This window comes from Biomphalaria glabrata, chromosome 4 (assembly GCF_947242115.1).
Source record: "Biomphalaria glabrata chromosome 4, xgBioGlab47.1, whole genome shotgun sequence".
Taxonomy (NCBI): domain Eukaryota; kingdom Metazoa; phylum Mollusca; class Gastropoda; family Planorbidae; genus Biomphalaria; species Biomphalaria glabrata.
The window spans coordinates 26271565-26289203 of NC_074714.1; the positions used below are offsets into that span (position 1 = coordinate 26271565).

Consider the following 17639-nt stretch of genomic DNA (forward strand, 5'->3'; position numbering starts at 1 on the left):
TGCCTTTTATTTCCTTAACTAAAGTCAGGTACCCATTATAGTTGGGTGAAATCAGGAGCGCCCTAAAAATTCCTGAAATTCAAAATCCCAGTCTTCACTGATGTTTGAACCCAGGACCCCTGGTTCGGAAGCAGAGCACTTAACCACTCAGCCACCGCACCCCCAAATAGATGTAGTTTCGTTTTCTAATAAGGCCCTTGTAAAATTTATATTGTTCTCATTAGACACGTTTGCAACTCAAAACATTTTGAAGATGAGATTTCAAAACCCCATTAATAATGTGATTTTTCTCAACTTTCATGTGACTATTGGTCCAAATTTTTCCAAATGCTGTACATCATTATGTTGATGAATTTTCAGTGAAAAAAATAAAAGGTCCTCAGCAATTTACTTTATATTTAACACAATGATGATCTTGGGACGATTTCACCCATTACAGATGTAAGTGCGCTATATGCACTGCAAATCATCAAATCACTCTTGTATGGCCAGTATTGCCTCCTTCTATATTTGACTTAATTTGATCAGTGACTTTTTTTTTATAGTGCATTCTGCTTGCCAGAAAACACTCTAATATCAACACCTCCCCCCAAACCACCCTTTTCAACTTTAAACCTTTTTGGACATGTTCCCTTCTTACTACTAGAAAAAGGCAATGACACCAATCTGAAGTTCAGAACGCAGAAAATCTTTTGGCGCTGCATGGGAGCTCTGCCCCAAACCCCACTAGGAGAGCTAATTGCGCTCTTCCAGACACCCTTCCTGGATGAAGAGGGAATCTTCTAGATCCTAAACAGAGAGTTGAGAGAGTAAATATTAATGTAAAATATTTTTAAAATCTGGCAAATACACAACATTAAAAATAAAAATTTTTAAGTTTTTCTTTTTGATTACATTCTTAACCACCCCACCGACTACACTTTGGAGCATACAGTGCATACCAGGTACCAGCTGGATTAAAAAGGAGGGAGGGAGGGGTGCAACTGCAAGAAAAAAAATTTTGTCGTTTACTTTAGTGGGGTATCATAAATTATCATTTAATTATCATATATTATCAATTATCATTATCAATTTGACAAACACTGTGACTGGTCTTCTATTTAAATATATATAATATATCTAAAAGTTGACTTACATTAACTACTTTTTCTTGAGCTTGTTTAACTTCTGTCAGCCCCACAAAGTCTTCATACATCATCATAATGCGATTGATTGCAGCAAATCCATATTGACTTGACCTTTCTTGTGGAATAATATTAATAGCGGCATTAGCGCTAGTGGGTCCGCTAGTTTCCGATGAAAAATAAAATTTTGAAGTTAGCCCCTGTATAAACCTTCCATTAATTACAAATTTTCGTGGATTATGAGATCTAAATCTGTATCCAGAAAGTTGTTTCAAATTTATTTTTGTGGGTATTGTGTGACGCTTTAGCAAAATAGATCTAGATCTAGTTGACATGTACTTGGACTTGACCAAATAAGGCAAATATTGTTTGGAAAACCCACCTATAGGCGCGGCCATTTTGAAATCTTATGAAAAGAAAAACAACAATGATCGAGCTACCTAGATCTATATCTATATATAAATCTGTTTTATACTCACTAGTCAACCGGCGGCGTAGCATACGCCACTATTTTGCAGGGCCGGCCCGCACTTTCATAGGACTAATTCTAGGTGTATAGGCTAAATTATTAAATTAAACCATTTCATAACTTATAACAGCTGTCGATTTATCAGGAGCTCCTGGAAATCTCCTGAAATTGCAAAATATACGAAAAAGTCCTGGAAATATCCGGAACTTCTTAAAATCTTTTGAAAACTCATACAAATCTCATGAAATATATAGACAAAAATTGTCATTTTGGGGTGTCATTCAAAATGGAAAATGCCAATCCTACACGCGATAAAAAAAAAAACGTCATTATGCAATATCCGAAATTGTGGAATCTAGTGAAAGAATTACTTGAGGTCAACAATTCTCGTAGATATATTAAAGACCAACTGAAGAGGTTTTGGGGTCAGACGCGGAAACCGGTGTAATACTTTTTTTTAGTTTCATAATGCTTAAAGAAACATACATACGAAATATTAGACATATATTCTTTGTAATTATTTAGATATAAGCAATTTAATGTGCGTTTTAGGGACTATTAAATTTCACAATCTCGAAGCCATTCGAATCGAGATCAGTATTTCCCAGACAACCAAGGTCGATGACGTAGTTTAAGGGAAATTAGGTCAAATTTTTCAGTTTATGGCTTAGCGTATTTCCCTATTCTTTTTTACAGGAATGCCAGGTTTTTTTTTTAAACAAAGGCGACTAAAACACACCAATTTATAAAATGTGGATGTTAGAGTTGGGGAAATTAGGTCAAATCACGCAATTTATGGCTTTGCATGTTAGATCTACTGTTTGTCGGCTTATTCTTGATCTAGTCAAGCGAACAGCGTTTCAGCCCACGGCCACGCAGTACCGCGCGCCTCAGTTCACATGTTTCGTTTTAGTCAAGTTACGCAATTTATGGCTTATGTTACTGCTTCAGGCTTATTCTAGTTCTACATCTACTGCTTTTGATCAAGAGCTAGATCTTCTTTTCTCAGATCATTAATGATGTATGAAGTAGACCTAAATTTAATTAGATGAAGTCTAGATTATATTAGACTATATTAGTAGTATTGGATATTAAGAGATTAGACTATATAGATCTATCTAGACTGATCCGCTCGGGGTGCTGGGCCTAGATCTAGAAAAACAAAGTTTAAAATTATATACTCTATCTATACACTTAATAGTGATTATTAACCTATAGTCGTCCCTAAATAGGCCAAATATGGGAAAAAACATTAATTACAATGTTGAGCTCATTCAATGCAGTTATTGTAGTACACGATTATATTTAGTTTGAATCTAGAGTCACAACCTTGTACAACACTAGCAAATAGCTTTAACCTTAACCTAGACTTAAAGGTAGTCTGATTTAGATCTACTAGATCTAAATTTCTAAAAACTAATCTATAAGGCAAATATTAGACCTAGATCTACCAATTCTATATTATTATTAGTATACGAAATATGGATTTTGTTACACTCTTACTTAAATAGTTCTATAAATCTATATGTAAAAATTGAATTTTCATTTTATCTCACGAATAGAATCATTAGATATTTAAGTTAGCAAGTTAATCTGTTACTGTAACAAAGTTTTAAATTGTGTTTAGACTATAAATAGAAGAGATTATCCAACTGGAAAAGGAGTTGTTGTTTTTTTCTTTTCTCTGGGAAGTGGAAAATAAATTGTAGCATCAATATAATATTCAGTAATGCATATAGGCTACTGTTGATGTAGTTATGCAACTCATTGTATTAAATTTTAGTAACCCAATTATTGCCAGTTAATCACTGAATATTATAATATATATATATTTTATTGTTATTAAAAAATGCAGAGCTATTCATAATTTATAGTGTTAAATAAATATGGCTGGCAGTCGAGTCAAAAGATTAATGAGGAATGCAGTATTTTCCATGGCTACGCAGCCCTAGCTGGTGGTCAATTTAAATGTTCTTTACGATGTCTACGTCTTCCCTCGGCAGTGGATTTTCTTTTGGCCTCTAATATCTATTCCACCTTGCAATTTCTAATAAATAGCATCATTCAAAGAATGAGATCCAACTCTTATTTTTTTAAAAATGTAACCCCTTTACAGATCAAGTCATCATTGCAATGGACATTCAAATCTGCAATAACATAGAAATGATCAAAATTTCAATACGTTTCGAAATGCAGAAAGTTGTGTGGTTTGCGCTCCGAATTGTCTTCTCTGTGGTCTCAGGTTCAAACATTGACCACTGCCATTAACTAACATGCTGCTGGAGTTTTGGGCTATGACATAATAATATTAAATCCTGATTCAAAGCTTTGTCTAAACCTAGCAAGTGAAAAGGAACATACTAAAATAATGTTGTGTGTATAATGAAGAACTCTATTAAAATGTGATTTTTTATTTACATTTATTGGTATTTATTATATAAAATAAAATTGTAGAATGTTTCTGTGATTTGTTTCACAATAGAAACAGGGAATATTCACTCTTCTTGTATTTCCAAAATGATGAAAGATCCATCTAGTAAACTTGTCTGTATGCCACATGTCATATGTTTTCTGTAAAATAGATTTTTAAAAATTTATTTATTAACATTTATACTTAATTATGTAAACATATATATATAGAACTAGTGGTTATATATATATATATCTTATATGTTATACTGATTATCTGATCTAACATAAACATCTAACTCTTATTGTTCTTAATAATAATAAATTACTCTACTCTAGGTCTAGGCAATCTAATATATTTCAGACCAGGGCCGGTCTTAAGCCACTGCAACCTATGCAGTCGCAGTGGACCCTGCCCTTTCATAGGCCCCACGCTAATTCTAGGTGTAATTGTTAAATTGCAATATATATATATATATATATATATATATATATATATATATATATATATATATATATATATATATACCGGTATATATAAAACCTGGAAATCTCATGAAAGCTCATAAAAATCTCCTGAAAAATAGACAAAATTGTCATTTGTGGGTGTCATTCATTCCGGAAAACGCTAATCCTACACGCGTAATAAAATGTAATAATCAGGCAAATTTTCACTTTATTTACTTTAATAGTGACTGGCATATTAATATGCCATAGGTTGCAAAGTTCGTAAAGTAAAGTTAATTTGATCGTAATCTTGTACTTAGTAAAGATTGAATAAAATGCTAAGTCGAATTTTTTTTAAATACAAAAGCTTAATTTCCACTTATTATCCTTATTCCCACCCAGACTAGGCCCTGCGCAATCAGTTTCACATAAGGCCCCGCAATCGTTAGGACCGACCCTGTTTAAGTTTAAGACTTAAAGACAAGTCACACCTGTTTAGTATAGATCTGTATTTAATATTACCAATATAAATGATGACTTATTATTTTTTAGATCTAAAGTCTAGCCTTATTAATAAGTATAGTAAGGGCTAGTAAAGGGCTATATTAGAATTAGATCTTTTATAAATATATTCTATATAGATTTAGCTTAGGCTTTAGGTTTAGTCCTTGACTAATATAATATTATATTTATTTATATCTATGAATAGTATGAATAATCTTTATGCTAGGACACTACTCACTAGGTCTTACTATTAGTACTATTACAGAGATATACAAATTCAAGCATTAAAAAATGTTGGCGACTACTGGGCTTAGACTTAACATAGATAGAGGCTAGTCTAGATTACTCTAGATCTACTTAAATCAAATAGTTTATAAACTATTACTCTAGTGTCTCTAGTATAAGTATTAAACTCTATTAGTATTACTACAAGCCAAAGTCAAGTATTATTATTATAAACTAGATCTAGAGAGTGACTAGTAAAAGTGTTAGAAGGCCTAGCTAGAATTAGAGATACATAGATTATAGATCTATGATCTATCAATCTATCCATTTAGTTTTGTTATAATAAAAATTATGTTTATACTTTTAGTATACTAGTATAGTTTATTATTATAATTTATAGTAGATCTAGAATCTACCATCTAAATCTAGATCTAGATTGTAGTCATAAGACGATCATAAGTGACTTGACTGTTTAAGTCACAAGTGTCTAGTGACTCTACTGTACTCTCTAGTCAAGTCTAGTCCTATGCTATCTATTAATCTATCTATAATATTATTTAATTAGTCTGCTCTATAATATATTTTGAAAAAGTTGAAGAGTTAGCTTCAGGGCATTTTGGTGCATCCCATGATAAGTATCATTTAAAATTGTTTGACAGCTAGATTTAGATAAGTAGATCATCTGAATCGCTATCAATAACGTATCCAGCCATGTCTATTTTTATTTACATTTTCTCAGTCCATTACAAGACGTCACTTCCGGTTTCGGCCATTGAAGCTGATTTTCAAATCTCGTTATTTTTTCCACTTTCAAATTACTTTTTCTAATATAAATACGCTTTTCTAAAATCTCAAAATTTTATGAACTAACTTTGATGCTATCTACTGTCTGAATCAATCGCTATCTCAATTTCGAAAAAAACCTCTTCAGTTGGTCTTTAAAACATTTGGTAATTTTTGCTATTGAGCGTGATCTATGTAGGAAACTGAATTCTTATGATATACAGTATGACTTCGATACACGCAAGGCTGATGTAGTAATTCTGTGCTTAGTAAAGAATGAATAAGATGCGAAGACGAATATATATTCTAATACAAAGTCTTAATTTTCACTTATTATCCGTATCCCTGCCCAAACTGGGCCCCGCGAAATTCGGTTAAGTCCGGCCCTGTTATTTAGTGACGGGTGAATACAGTGTACTTGTTCTCTTTTCATGACTTCTTGGTCACAATGGTTAGGTCTGGCCCTGCTATTTATTTTATAGTGACGGGTGAATACTACTTGTTCACCCTCCTCCCCACCCCCTTTTTTTTTTCGCCTCTAAAATTACGTCGGGTAACTCTAGTCCGTCCGACTTGCAGAAATAAAAGAGTGATCTTTCCATTACTTGCTGTCCAAACTCTTGAGCCATGAAGAGAATTATATATAGAGAAGATATTAGTATAGTTCTATGCAGTGGCGTCACTAGCTTGGGTGTCACCCGGTGCGGTCAGCTCAGGTCGTCACCCCTCCCCCCCCCCCCCCAAAAAAAAAGTCACGTTTTTTTTTTTTTAGTTAAGCCATAAAACATACCTAATACTTACTAACGTTAATTGATTGTTAAATTACTATAAACGAAGTGTCGATTCTATTTTAGAATTTGGTTGTTTTTTACAATTTATCTATAGTTCAATTTTGCAACAAAGCGGCCTTAAGTAAATTAGAATGTTGTTGTTCTTTTCTTTTCTGGATTTTAAACTTGAAAACGTTTCAGTAAAAGTTAAAGTCTATCTTAAATATTTCTAAACTTTATTTTATTTTAGAAAATCATTTTTCACATGACGTCACATATACGCAGATGGTAAGAAATAGTTGAAGGCTTTGTTAAATGATTCCGAGACATTCTTTAAGGTCTTATAGACATATGAATTTTTCTTCAAGAAAATGTTGCTACCTTTAGATGTCTCAATCATTGTATATCTGTTCAAATGTCGTCTTTTGGAAAATCATCAAATACCCTTAATTTTGAAACTTAAATCTATAATACATCGTCAGTTGTTGAAATAAAGACTTTTTGGTTTATCTGCTACATCTATGATTGCTTCTAGTATGAGTAGAGGTTAAGCATTAAAAACTGATTAATGCTCATAGAGGCTCGGAAGCTGAGTTGTAAAGCGCTTGGCCTCCGAACCGGGGTTCCGGGTTCGAATCCTGGCGAAGGTTGGGATTTTTTAAATTTCGGGATCTTTAGTCACCTCTGAGTCCATCCAGCTCTAATTGGTACCTGACATTAGCTGGGGAAAGGTAAAGGCAGTTGGTCACTGTGCTGGCTAAATGTCGTTAACCGTTGGCCATAGAAACAGTTTACCTTAACATCATCTGCTCCATAGATCGCAAGGTCTGAAAGGGGAACTTACTTACTAAATAGCTGTTTAGATTGCTCCCCGACATTTTCTTCTTGTTTTTATTTTTTTCTATTGAGTCACAAGTGGTTTTTTTTTTTTTTTAAGAGAAACGAGTTCCCTTTATTTGTATGCCTTTATTTTTTAATCCAGATGAATATTCTTCATACGTCTTTTAATATTCCAATTTTAGACTTTATTTCCACCACCTACTAAATTAGAAAACAAATTTCTATTTCATTTCTATAGAATTGTATAGAAATAGTTGAAACAAAAGCAAACATTTTTTGCATTTTAATTCCAATTAAAAAGCCTCCCATAGAGCCATTCTTTCGAAAACTGGCAAACTTTTCCTTTTGCTCCGAATAATTTCCTTCGTAAATCATGTGAAATAGGCACATGCCAAGAAGAACCTTCCCATAAAATATTGAAGTCTATATCATTCAACTGACTCATTGTAACATTTTCTTCATCTTGGCCAAAGCTTCTTTTAAAGTCAACTTCTGAAATCTCATCTTATCTTATATAATACAGACGTCAATTGCCACTTAGTTAATTTCCAATTCTGTGGATTTTAGATTAATGCTCCAGATATTTTTGTAATATTTTATGCCTGAAGAATGTCATCATTTGCTAAACAGTGATTATTGGTTGGCATCCTTGTATTACGAAGCTACTTAGTAGCTACTACTTCAATAGATCTATAAAATAGATTCAATTAAAAGCAGTGTTCATGCAGGTGGTATACAGCCGAAAGTAAGCTTTCACGTTTGTTATATAAAGTATGATGTAATGTTTGAACATTTTGATAGAATTTTATAAAATATTAAAATATGTTTAGCCGACATTAAAAAAAATGTACTTAGATATATTTATTAATTGTGAATAATATGTGCCAATATTTAGCCACTGACACTTACTTTTTAAAAATTGTTAGTTATTGCAAATTACATTTTTCCACTTGGATGTCACCCCCGACTAACGGGTGTCACCCGGTGCGGACCGCACCCCCCGCACCCCATAGTGACGCCACTGGTTCCATGATATACTTGATATAGCCATATATAGATATCTAGAATCTAGATTAACACTTACAGTGCGGGGTTACTCTCCAGGAATAACTTCCCTATCGCTGTAGAGTGCGGCGTTACTCTCCCTGAGTAACTTGGTATATATTATAGTGTTTGTTTCATTATTTTTCTTTTTTTTTTTTTTTTTTATTTCTTTCCGGTTGAGAGAGTGATTGTTCTTTCATTTCACAGTTGATTGGACCATTGGTATAGTTCCATGATTGGACGCAATACGTGCACGTTTTATTTTCAAATCTTTGTTTTAGTGACACTGTGTTAGTGTTTCGTTTTGAATGGATTTAGGTAAATGTGACTAATTCTAGATCTAGGCGAATCACTGTCCAGCAAGCGTTAGAAATCTTTAATAACTTTTCCTTACATGATGATGATAATATAACATAATGATAATGCATATTATGATGTTATTGATATTCATCAGACAGTGACTACGAGAAGGGAACTAGACCTACACCTAGATCTAGTGAAAGCAGTGACGATGAAGAAGAACCAGCTGGGGCAACGCCCACTTCTTTGTTATCATGTTTCCCAGTTGATGGTAGCAAAAGCAAGAAAAAAAAAAGAAAACTGAATGAAAATGTTGTAAATAGATCTATCTCTGATTGAAAAAGGTTTTGAAACCAAAAAGTATTTTAGTTTTTCACCTAAAAATGAGTCTGGCATAAATGAAAATGATTTGTACCAGTCATCTTCTGTTCTGGACTGTTTCTCTGCCCTCTTCACATGTACCATCATGGATAGTGTGAGTACAGAAATGCTTATTAAATGCTCTAAAGAAAGTGAAGCAAAACAACCCACTGAGAAGAAAATTATTTATTCACAACTGGAAACCTGTTACAAAGTATGAAATGATTAAATTCTTAGCAACCACCATGGCTATAAGCTTGAACAAAAAATCAAGCATCCAAGACTATTTCTCAACCAATGATATTTTGTTTACTCCGTTTTACTCAGAAATGTTTGAGAGGGACAGGTTTTGTCATTATTTTGTTCAGTGTTGATTGAAAATTACAACAATGTCTACACGCCTTTTCAAAATGTTGCCATCTACGAAATTCAAAGGCAGATGGCTGTACAAGCAGTTTAATCCTTCAAAACCATATAAATACCATATCAAAAGCTTTGGGCTTGTTGACAGCTGTACAGGATCCATCATGAAGGTTAGCGTCATAAAGTAATGGATTGCCGAAAATTAACAAAAATAATTTTAAATACAAATAATATATGAAAATAGTGTTTTTAATAGATTTGGTTGTAAACAGAAAACCTTTATATCTTAAAATACTTCAAAAATGCCTTAGCGACTTTTCAGATTATAAGCGCGCTGCCATTTTATGATGTCAGTGATGCTGTGCAGTGGTGTTGCCAACTTGAAGTTTTTTGGGTTTTTTTTAGCATTTTTTTACACATTTTTTTCTTTTAAGAAACGTTGCTTCTAGCATGTGTTTAAACATAAATTATGCAGTAACCTTATATAAAAATAAAGTTAAAATGTTGATTTTAAAAAATAAAAGACCATCATATATTTATATTTCAATAAAATCAATAAAATATTTTTGTTGCTGCACTTGTTTTTTGTAGTTTTTTTGTTTTTTTTTAATTAATCTAGACCTAGCCTATATATAGACTTAGACCAATATAATATCATGGGAATTAGTGTGTTAGTGGAGTGAAGAGTTGAGTAATTCTTTAAGTGTGCTAGTGAGTCATTTATGAAGGTATTTCTGTCTGTGGAATTTTATATCTCAAGAAATAATGCTTTGCCTTTGCAATTTCTTATGTGATAAAGAACTTCTCTAAGACTGGACCCCAGAGGCAGCTTTGCAGAATAAAAGGCCACGGGCGAGTGTCACACGCAGGGTAGCCATAAGCATAGGCCCTACCGTAACATGTCATGCTAAAGGACTCGTCCGCCTCTAAGACCGTAAGCCTTATTGTTACAAAACATATTAGACTACCCGGGGAGGACTAGCTATACTGCCATTCTGAAAAATGCCTGGTGGTCCAGCACAGAGGTAGAGATGTTGCCACTTTGTATGACAGTAAGTCTGTAAATGAGTTCATAGTTATGCCTTTTTCTTCATTTTGATGGCTATCGATAAAAACGTCATCAAAGAAATTGATTTGGACACCATCATAAGCAATGTGTCAGCGACTAGTTTGTTGGTGTGTACGACAGAAAGTTAAGTGTTCATGTCGCTCCTTTAGAACGTGTTCTGTTTCACTCTTTTAGTCATTTCAAATCATTTCAAAATCATGTCATAAAGTTTTCCATTCGGACTAATTAAGATGGCAATTGTACTGTATATTGTTTTGTTTTTTTATAACTCATATATCCTCTGATTCTATCTGTATGTAGAAATACAATACATAACATCAGCTAACGCATGTGTGAGTTCATTTTTTTTTTTTGATGATTTATCAAATTTTACATATTATACAGGCAGGTGATGCCAGGGCCGATTTTGGCATCCACTCTGCCCCTATACATAGTAGGCTACTTTAAGTAGGTACTGACATGCAATATGGTATTTTGAAACCAAAAATGTAATGTTACAAGCTTTCATTATAAATTGGTTTCATATAGATGCCGGATGGAGCCTAATGATGTATGTGTTGGTTGAAGTTAACGTATTTCTACAGTAACTTGATGAGGACCCTAGATGCTTGAGTGTAACTACTGTACGGGTGTTATTAGATACATGTATGAACGTGAACATACATCACCACGAGGACGATAAAACATAATACTTTACTTTATTGCAGAATGGGCCACAGTCGAGTCTGTCACCATAATAATATGATTCCTTCAAAAGTCTATAAACAACTAAAATAAAAGTCTACATAATTAATCTCAAGCCCACTAGCTTTTACGTCACTAAATGTCGCGTTCAACGTCCATCTAATCAAGTGCGTCTCTAACTAAACTAAACTAATTGCTTAACACGGGAAAGGCTTCCCAAAATATTGTATTAGCTCCTCGTTTATAAGAGCTGTTCAAGTTTTCGAAGCTGACTGTAGATATGGTGCGCAAAGGTGCACGCGTTCAATATAACAAAGTATTGTTCTCCGCCATGACACTAATTGTGGTTGTTTGTTTATTGTTGAATGAAAACCTAGATCTTAATTAACACGGTGGCAGCGGTGTATTAATGATCAGAGGTAATCATTAATCAGTATATAAAGGTTTATTGTTTGCGATAATAAATAGACAACAATTACAGGGCTACGCCAGACAATGACGGCTGGAAATTTCCTTCCTGTACCCGAGCCGCTCGAGGTAGAAGGTAACATGGCCGCAAATTGGCAAAAGTTTCACCGGAGCTGGCGAAACTATGAGTTAGCCACTAAATTGGCGGAAGAATCAGACGAGGTCAGAGTGGCCACTTTTCTAACAATTATAGGTACAAAAGCAATGGACATATATGAAGTTCTTGAAATTGAGAAGGGAAAAGAAAGATGGAAGAAATATTGAACAAATTCGAAAGTTTTTGCATTGAAAAAACGAATAAAACTTATGAGCGCTTCGTTTTCAATACTCGTGAACAGCAAGAAGGCGAGGACATTGAAAAGTATATTACAAATCTGAGAAGATTACCAAAAAAAAACGTGATTGAACGCCTGGAAAATAGCTTGATTAGAGACAGAGTAGTTCTCGGAGTAAAGGATGGCTGCCTGGTCGTGCGGTTTGCGTGCTGGACTGTTGTTTGTATTTATCAATGGTCCCGGGTTCAAACCCTGCCCGCTCCCATCCCCCGTCGTCCTGCGGGAGTTTTGAACTAGGAAGTAAACTATCTTCAACTCTGAAGGAACATCCGAAATATGTAAAATATTTTACAAACAGACATGAATGCCTCAAAATGAAATTACTACAAGATAGTAATTTAACATTGGAAAGGTGCAGAGACATTTGCAGAGCATACGAGACAGCTAACAAACAGTTCAGACAGATACAAGCCGACCCTCCAATGATTAAGTATCAACACCCCCAAGAACAAACATTCAGAAAGGTAAATGCAGGTATTGTGGATGAATTCACGAATACACTAAGGAAAAGTGCCCTGCATGAGGTAAAGCGTGCAAGGGAAGACATCATTTTGCCGTGATGTACAAAAAGAAAATTCAGCAGGTGTCAGAGGATATGTCTAAGGATGAAAGACAGCTGCAGTCGGACACAAGAGATGATAGAAAATAAATGGTTGATGTCTTTGGAGAACCGCAAAACGAAAACGATGACAGTAAATAGTCACCGTGTAAGGCTTCAAATGGATAGTGGAGCTGATGTAAATACCATACAGGAGAGATACGTCAATAAGAATCAGATAGAAAAGGCAACGCAAAGATTACTAATGTGGAATAAGACTGAAATAAACCCTATAGGGAAAGCTACGATTACGATGAGAAAACTAACGAAACATTTACGATAGAATATATAGTTGTACCAAATAATCTAGCCATGCCTTCTGGTCATGAAACTTGAACAAGAATGAAATAAATCAACGTCAATAAAGATAGATTCTTAGCATCAGTAGGGAATAACCAAGAAGTAGACTGTAGTCCAAAGTTTACTGGTGATTTGGGTGACTTAGGAGAAGTGTCTTTAAAGATTGATAGCAGCATTAAGCCCAAGGTTCTGCGGTGTAGAAAGATCCAGATTGCTTTACAAGAAAGAGTTACGGAGGAGTTAAATACCCTAGTGCAGAGAGGAATCATAGAACCAGTGATAGAGCCTACAGAGTGGGTGAGTCAGATGGCAATTGTGGAAAAAGCTAATAGAAAAATTATGATTTGCATAGATCCACAAGCCCCTAATAAAGTTTTACTAAGGGAATTCTATAATCTTGCTACTTTGGATGACATATTGGCAGATTTGAACGATGCCAAAATATTCAGCAAATTGGATGTCCAAGAAGCTTTCTGGCATGTCAGGCTAGACACAGCGTCATCTAATTTGTCAGCAATGATAACCCCTTTTGGTAGATACCGGTACAAATGGAAGCGATTACCATTTGTTCTGAAAAAGAGTTCAGAAATTTTTCAGAGAAGATTAACCTCACTCGGTTAGACTCTATCACCGCCACTCATTGATCAGGGAACATGAAATGCACCAAGATACCTGTTTGTAGTCGCTGAATGAATTGTTTATGTTGTGTCTGTTGTATTTATGTGTATTTTTCTGTTGTGTTGTCTTTATATGAGAAACGAGTCCTTGTAATCACAACAAATTTCCGTAAGGATCAATAAAGCAGTCTTAGTCTTAAATCTAGCACTGGAAGGACTGAAAGGCTCTTTCAATTATGTTGATGATATTATAGTGGTAGGAAGAGGAAGAACGAAAGAGAAGCACTCAGAGATCATGATATTAACCTAAGAGAGCTGATGAAGAGATGTCAAGAAAAGAAGATTAAACTGAACCACGAAAAGTCTGTTTTTAGAACAGCTGAAATTAACTTTCTGGGTCATATGATTACAGAAGCAGGAATAAAACCAGACCCGAACAAAGTATCTGCGATTTTGAGTTTGAATGCTCCAAAAGATATTTCATCAGTCCGAAGATTCTGTGGCATGGTTCAATATCTTGCAAGATTTGTTCCAGACCTGTCGACAGATTTACAGCCCATAACAAAGTTGACGAGATAGAACACACCATTTGTTTGGTCTGATCAGTGCACACGAGTTTTCAACAAGATAAAACAGAAAATATCGACTCATGGCACACTGATGTATTTTGACCCTAACAAAGAGTTTACATTACAAGCAAATAGTAGCCAAAATGGGTTGGGAGCAGCGTTATTACAAGATGGCAGTCCAATAGCATATGCTTCTAGATCATTAACTGATACTCAGAAAAGATAAGCACATATTAAAAAAGAATTGTTGGCAGTGGTTGTTGGTTTGGAACGTTTTGACCAGTATACGTATGGCAGGACAGTTATAGTTCAGAATGACCTTAAACCACTGGAAAACATCCTTCAAAAACCACTCAGTTCTGCTCCGAGAAGGCTACAAAGTCTAATGATACGCCTTTATCGTTACGATATCCAGTTTCAATATGTCAAAGGCGAACATTTGTTCATAGCTGATACTTTGAGTAGAGACCCATCAGAGGAAAAGAGTGTAATCCCTGATGTTTGTGTCAAAACAGTCGGACTGGCAATACCAGATGCAGTGCTGGAGAAAGTCAAACTTGAGAAAGATAAAACGATGCAAACACTTATTCAGTATATCCTCAATGGATGGCCAGACAAACATAATAGTTTACATGAACTAAAGCAATATTTTTCACTAAGAGACATGTTAACATACGAAGACGGACTCTTGTTGAAAGGAGAACAAATAATCATACCGATATCACTTAGCAAGGAAATAGAAGAAAAACTTCATGCATCACACCTGGGAGTAGACTCAATGAAAACAAGAGCAAAAGAAACAATTTTCTGGCCTGGATTATCAGCTCGAATACAGGAAATAGCCAACTCATGTTACATTTGTCAGAAAAAAACAAACCAGCAAATCAGAGAGAAGAATTAATACAGCACGACTGTCACAAACCGCAGTGAGCCCACACCCGTTTGTGTGTGTGTGGCAGAAAAACAACAGTCCACTACGGGCCTGGCTAAGGAATGTTGACCTAACTGACCCCTTACCCGCCATCATGGCCTTAGTTATTCTGGAATTTTTTAAATTTATTTTTTTTACTATTATTTCTATTTTAAATCTAATACAATTATTTATGTTTTTAGTATATTTCAATTAATTGAATTAGATTTATTTTAGTATTGGGAAGGGAAATAAGTACTTTTTTATACTTTTAATATTTATTTTATTGTCACGTGACCAGGTGACCTGGTCTACAACGAGGCAGGGTGACCTGGGGAATTTTGGGACAAAGGGGCAGTTGGCGTGAGTTTTGTAGAGCGGACGGTCGCATTTCCCGCTTCTGCTTGTTTTCCTAATATTGTACTAGAATACTATATTGAAATCTAATGTTCACAGTCATTTAGAGATGTTAGTTTAGTCGCCAGTTTTAGTGATGTACCTGTATGTAAACGTTGTTGGAAGATTCTATATTGTATGTTAATAAAGTTATACGCCTACGTGTTTCTAACTATTATTCTGGTGTTTAGTGTTATTTGTTAATTGTATACACAAACACCTAAATCGCGACCAGAATCGCCTTAGACAACGACCAGTTGAAGCAGGCGCCAGCGTCTTGTGACAACGACATAGGTTCTAACCCGTGGGACAAGATTGGAATTGATTTATTCCTAATGTGTGACCAACAATATCTAGCCATAGTGGACTATTATTCAAATTTCATAGAGGTAGAAAACATGCAGTTGACAATAACACACGCAATTATAAAGAAACTGAAAGTTTTATTTGTAAGTTATGGGATGCCCAAACTGTATATTTGATAGCGGCCCTCAATTTACATCGGAATATTTTTACAAATTTATGATGGAGTGGGGAGTGACTCATTTGAAATCCTCCCCAGGACACCATCGATCCACTGGAAAGGCTGAGTCAGCAGTAAAAATTTTGAAGAACATAATGAAGAAATCTAGAGAATCAAAGTCAGATGCTTAGGAAGCTCATCTGGAATTTAGAAATACTCCAAGGCAAGACACAAATCAAAGCCCAGCTCAGATGTTTTTTGATCGGATGACTCGAACACTGATACCAAACAAAAGGAGTAACATTAAGATTTCTACATGTCAAGAGGACATTATGAGAAGGAAAGAAAAACGTCAGATGAGTGTAAAAGCATTGTATGATAAGAGGTCAAGAAATTTAAGTCAGCTGAGAACTGGACATATGGTCTATTTCCAATCACCTAATGACCCTACATGGAGACGTGGAAGAATCCAGTCTCAAGTCAACCAGAGAGCTTACATTATTCGAGGTGACAATGGTGCAGTGTACCAAAGTAACAGAGTGCATATCAACCCGAACAGAGAAACAGAAAAAGATATATTCCCTGAAACTGATGACAACTTACAGGACAATGGAACTCATAATCAACACATTCGCCACTCATCAACTCATCATTCCCTGCGACCAAGGGATCTGTTGAAGAAACCGACAAGATTCAATGATTATGTGTCTTAATGAACTAATGAATGTTGATTTTTAAATGTGATATGTTTCATATTCATTGAAGCGTATATTTGTATGTGTTGCTGTTTATGTTGTGGTTTTGTTTTATTTATTTTTTTATGATACACCCCGAAATGTTTTATTAGCGGCCCCCGAAAGGGGAAAAGACGCTATTAGTTTTGTGCGAAATGTCTGTCCGTCCGTCCCGTTTAGATCTCGTGAACTAGAAAAGATATTGAAAATCCGACATCACAATATTTTAGACCATTCAAAGTTCTGATGCAACGGCAACATTTTTTTTTCTGAAAGCGAAAAAATCTAATTTTTAAAATCAGTTATGCAAGTAGTTTTTTAAAGAGAAAGAGCTAATTAGTATGCATTATAAGTTAGACCTAAATTAAAACAAATACTAATCTTGTAAACTTCATTTTCGTGAACATTTTTAAATGCAGAAATACTTTCTATTTTTTTGAGCATTCGAATAAGAGATTGATTAAGTAGCTAACACTTGAGGATTTATTTCTGTGGATTACTTGTGTTTCTGTGTTTTTTTTTTTTGTGATTCTGCGGATTTTTGTGTGTTACTGTGTAGAGTGGACGGCGCGAGGGTTGTGTAGTAAAGTACTGTGTAGTTTGTAGTGTAGTTATCGTCTCTTTTCTGTCTCTGTACTTGTGATAAACCCTTGTAAAAATGTCAGTTAAGACATTTTTTATTGAAAAAAAGGACCTGGATGGTGGACTTGTCCACGCCCCAGGTACCTTGCTTCTAAAGCTGTCAGGCCAAGGGGCTGTTAAGGCCACTATGGCGAGCCTAATAGAGTGCCTGAAACTAACACCGGACGAAGTGAGTTCTCTCTATCGCTTCGAGAACCCCTTTGTCTGGTTCCTGGT

The 17639-nt window shown here is 34.8% G+C and overlaps 1 protein-coding gene across 3 annotated transcripts in view; it reads right to left on the reverse strand.

Annotated features, from left to right (window-relative positions):
* LOC106071524 (mitochondrial potassium channel-like) overlaps nucleotides 1–17639 on the reverse strand; it is a 43025-nt gene that overhangs the window by 3392 nt on the left and 21994 nt on the right. The window contains exons 1-2 of one of the 3 annotated variants that reach the window (XM_056025876.1): nucleotides 8656–8766; nucleotides 1136–1286 (exon numbers count right to left, since the gene is read on the reverse strand). In XM_056025876.1, coding sequence (XP_055881851.1) covers nucleotides 1136–1201 — 66 coding nt within the window. In that variant the 5' untranslated portion in view covers nucleotides 1202–1286; nucleotides 8656–8766. Of the gene's footprint in view, nucleotides 1–1135; nucleotides 1900–8655; nucleotides 8767–17639 lie in introns of those variants that run through there. The other 2 variants (XM_056025875.1, XM_013231649.2) reach the window with 2 other exon arrangements.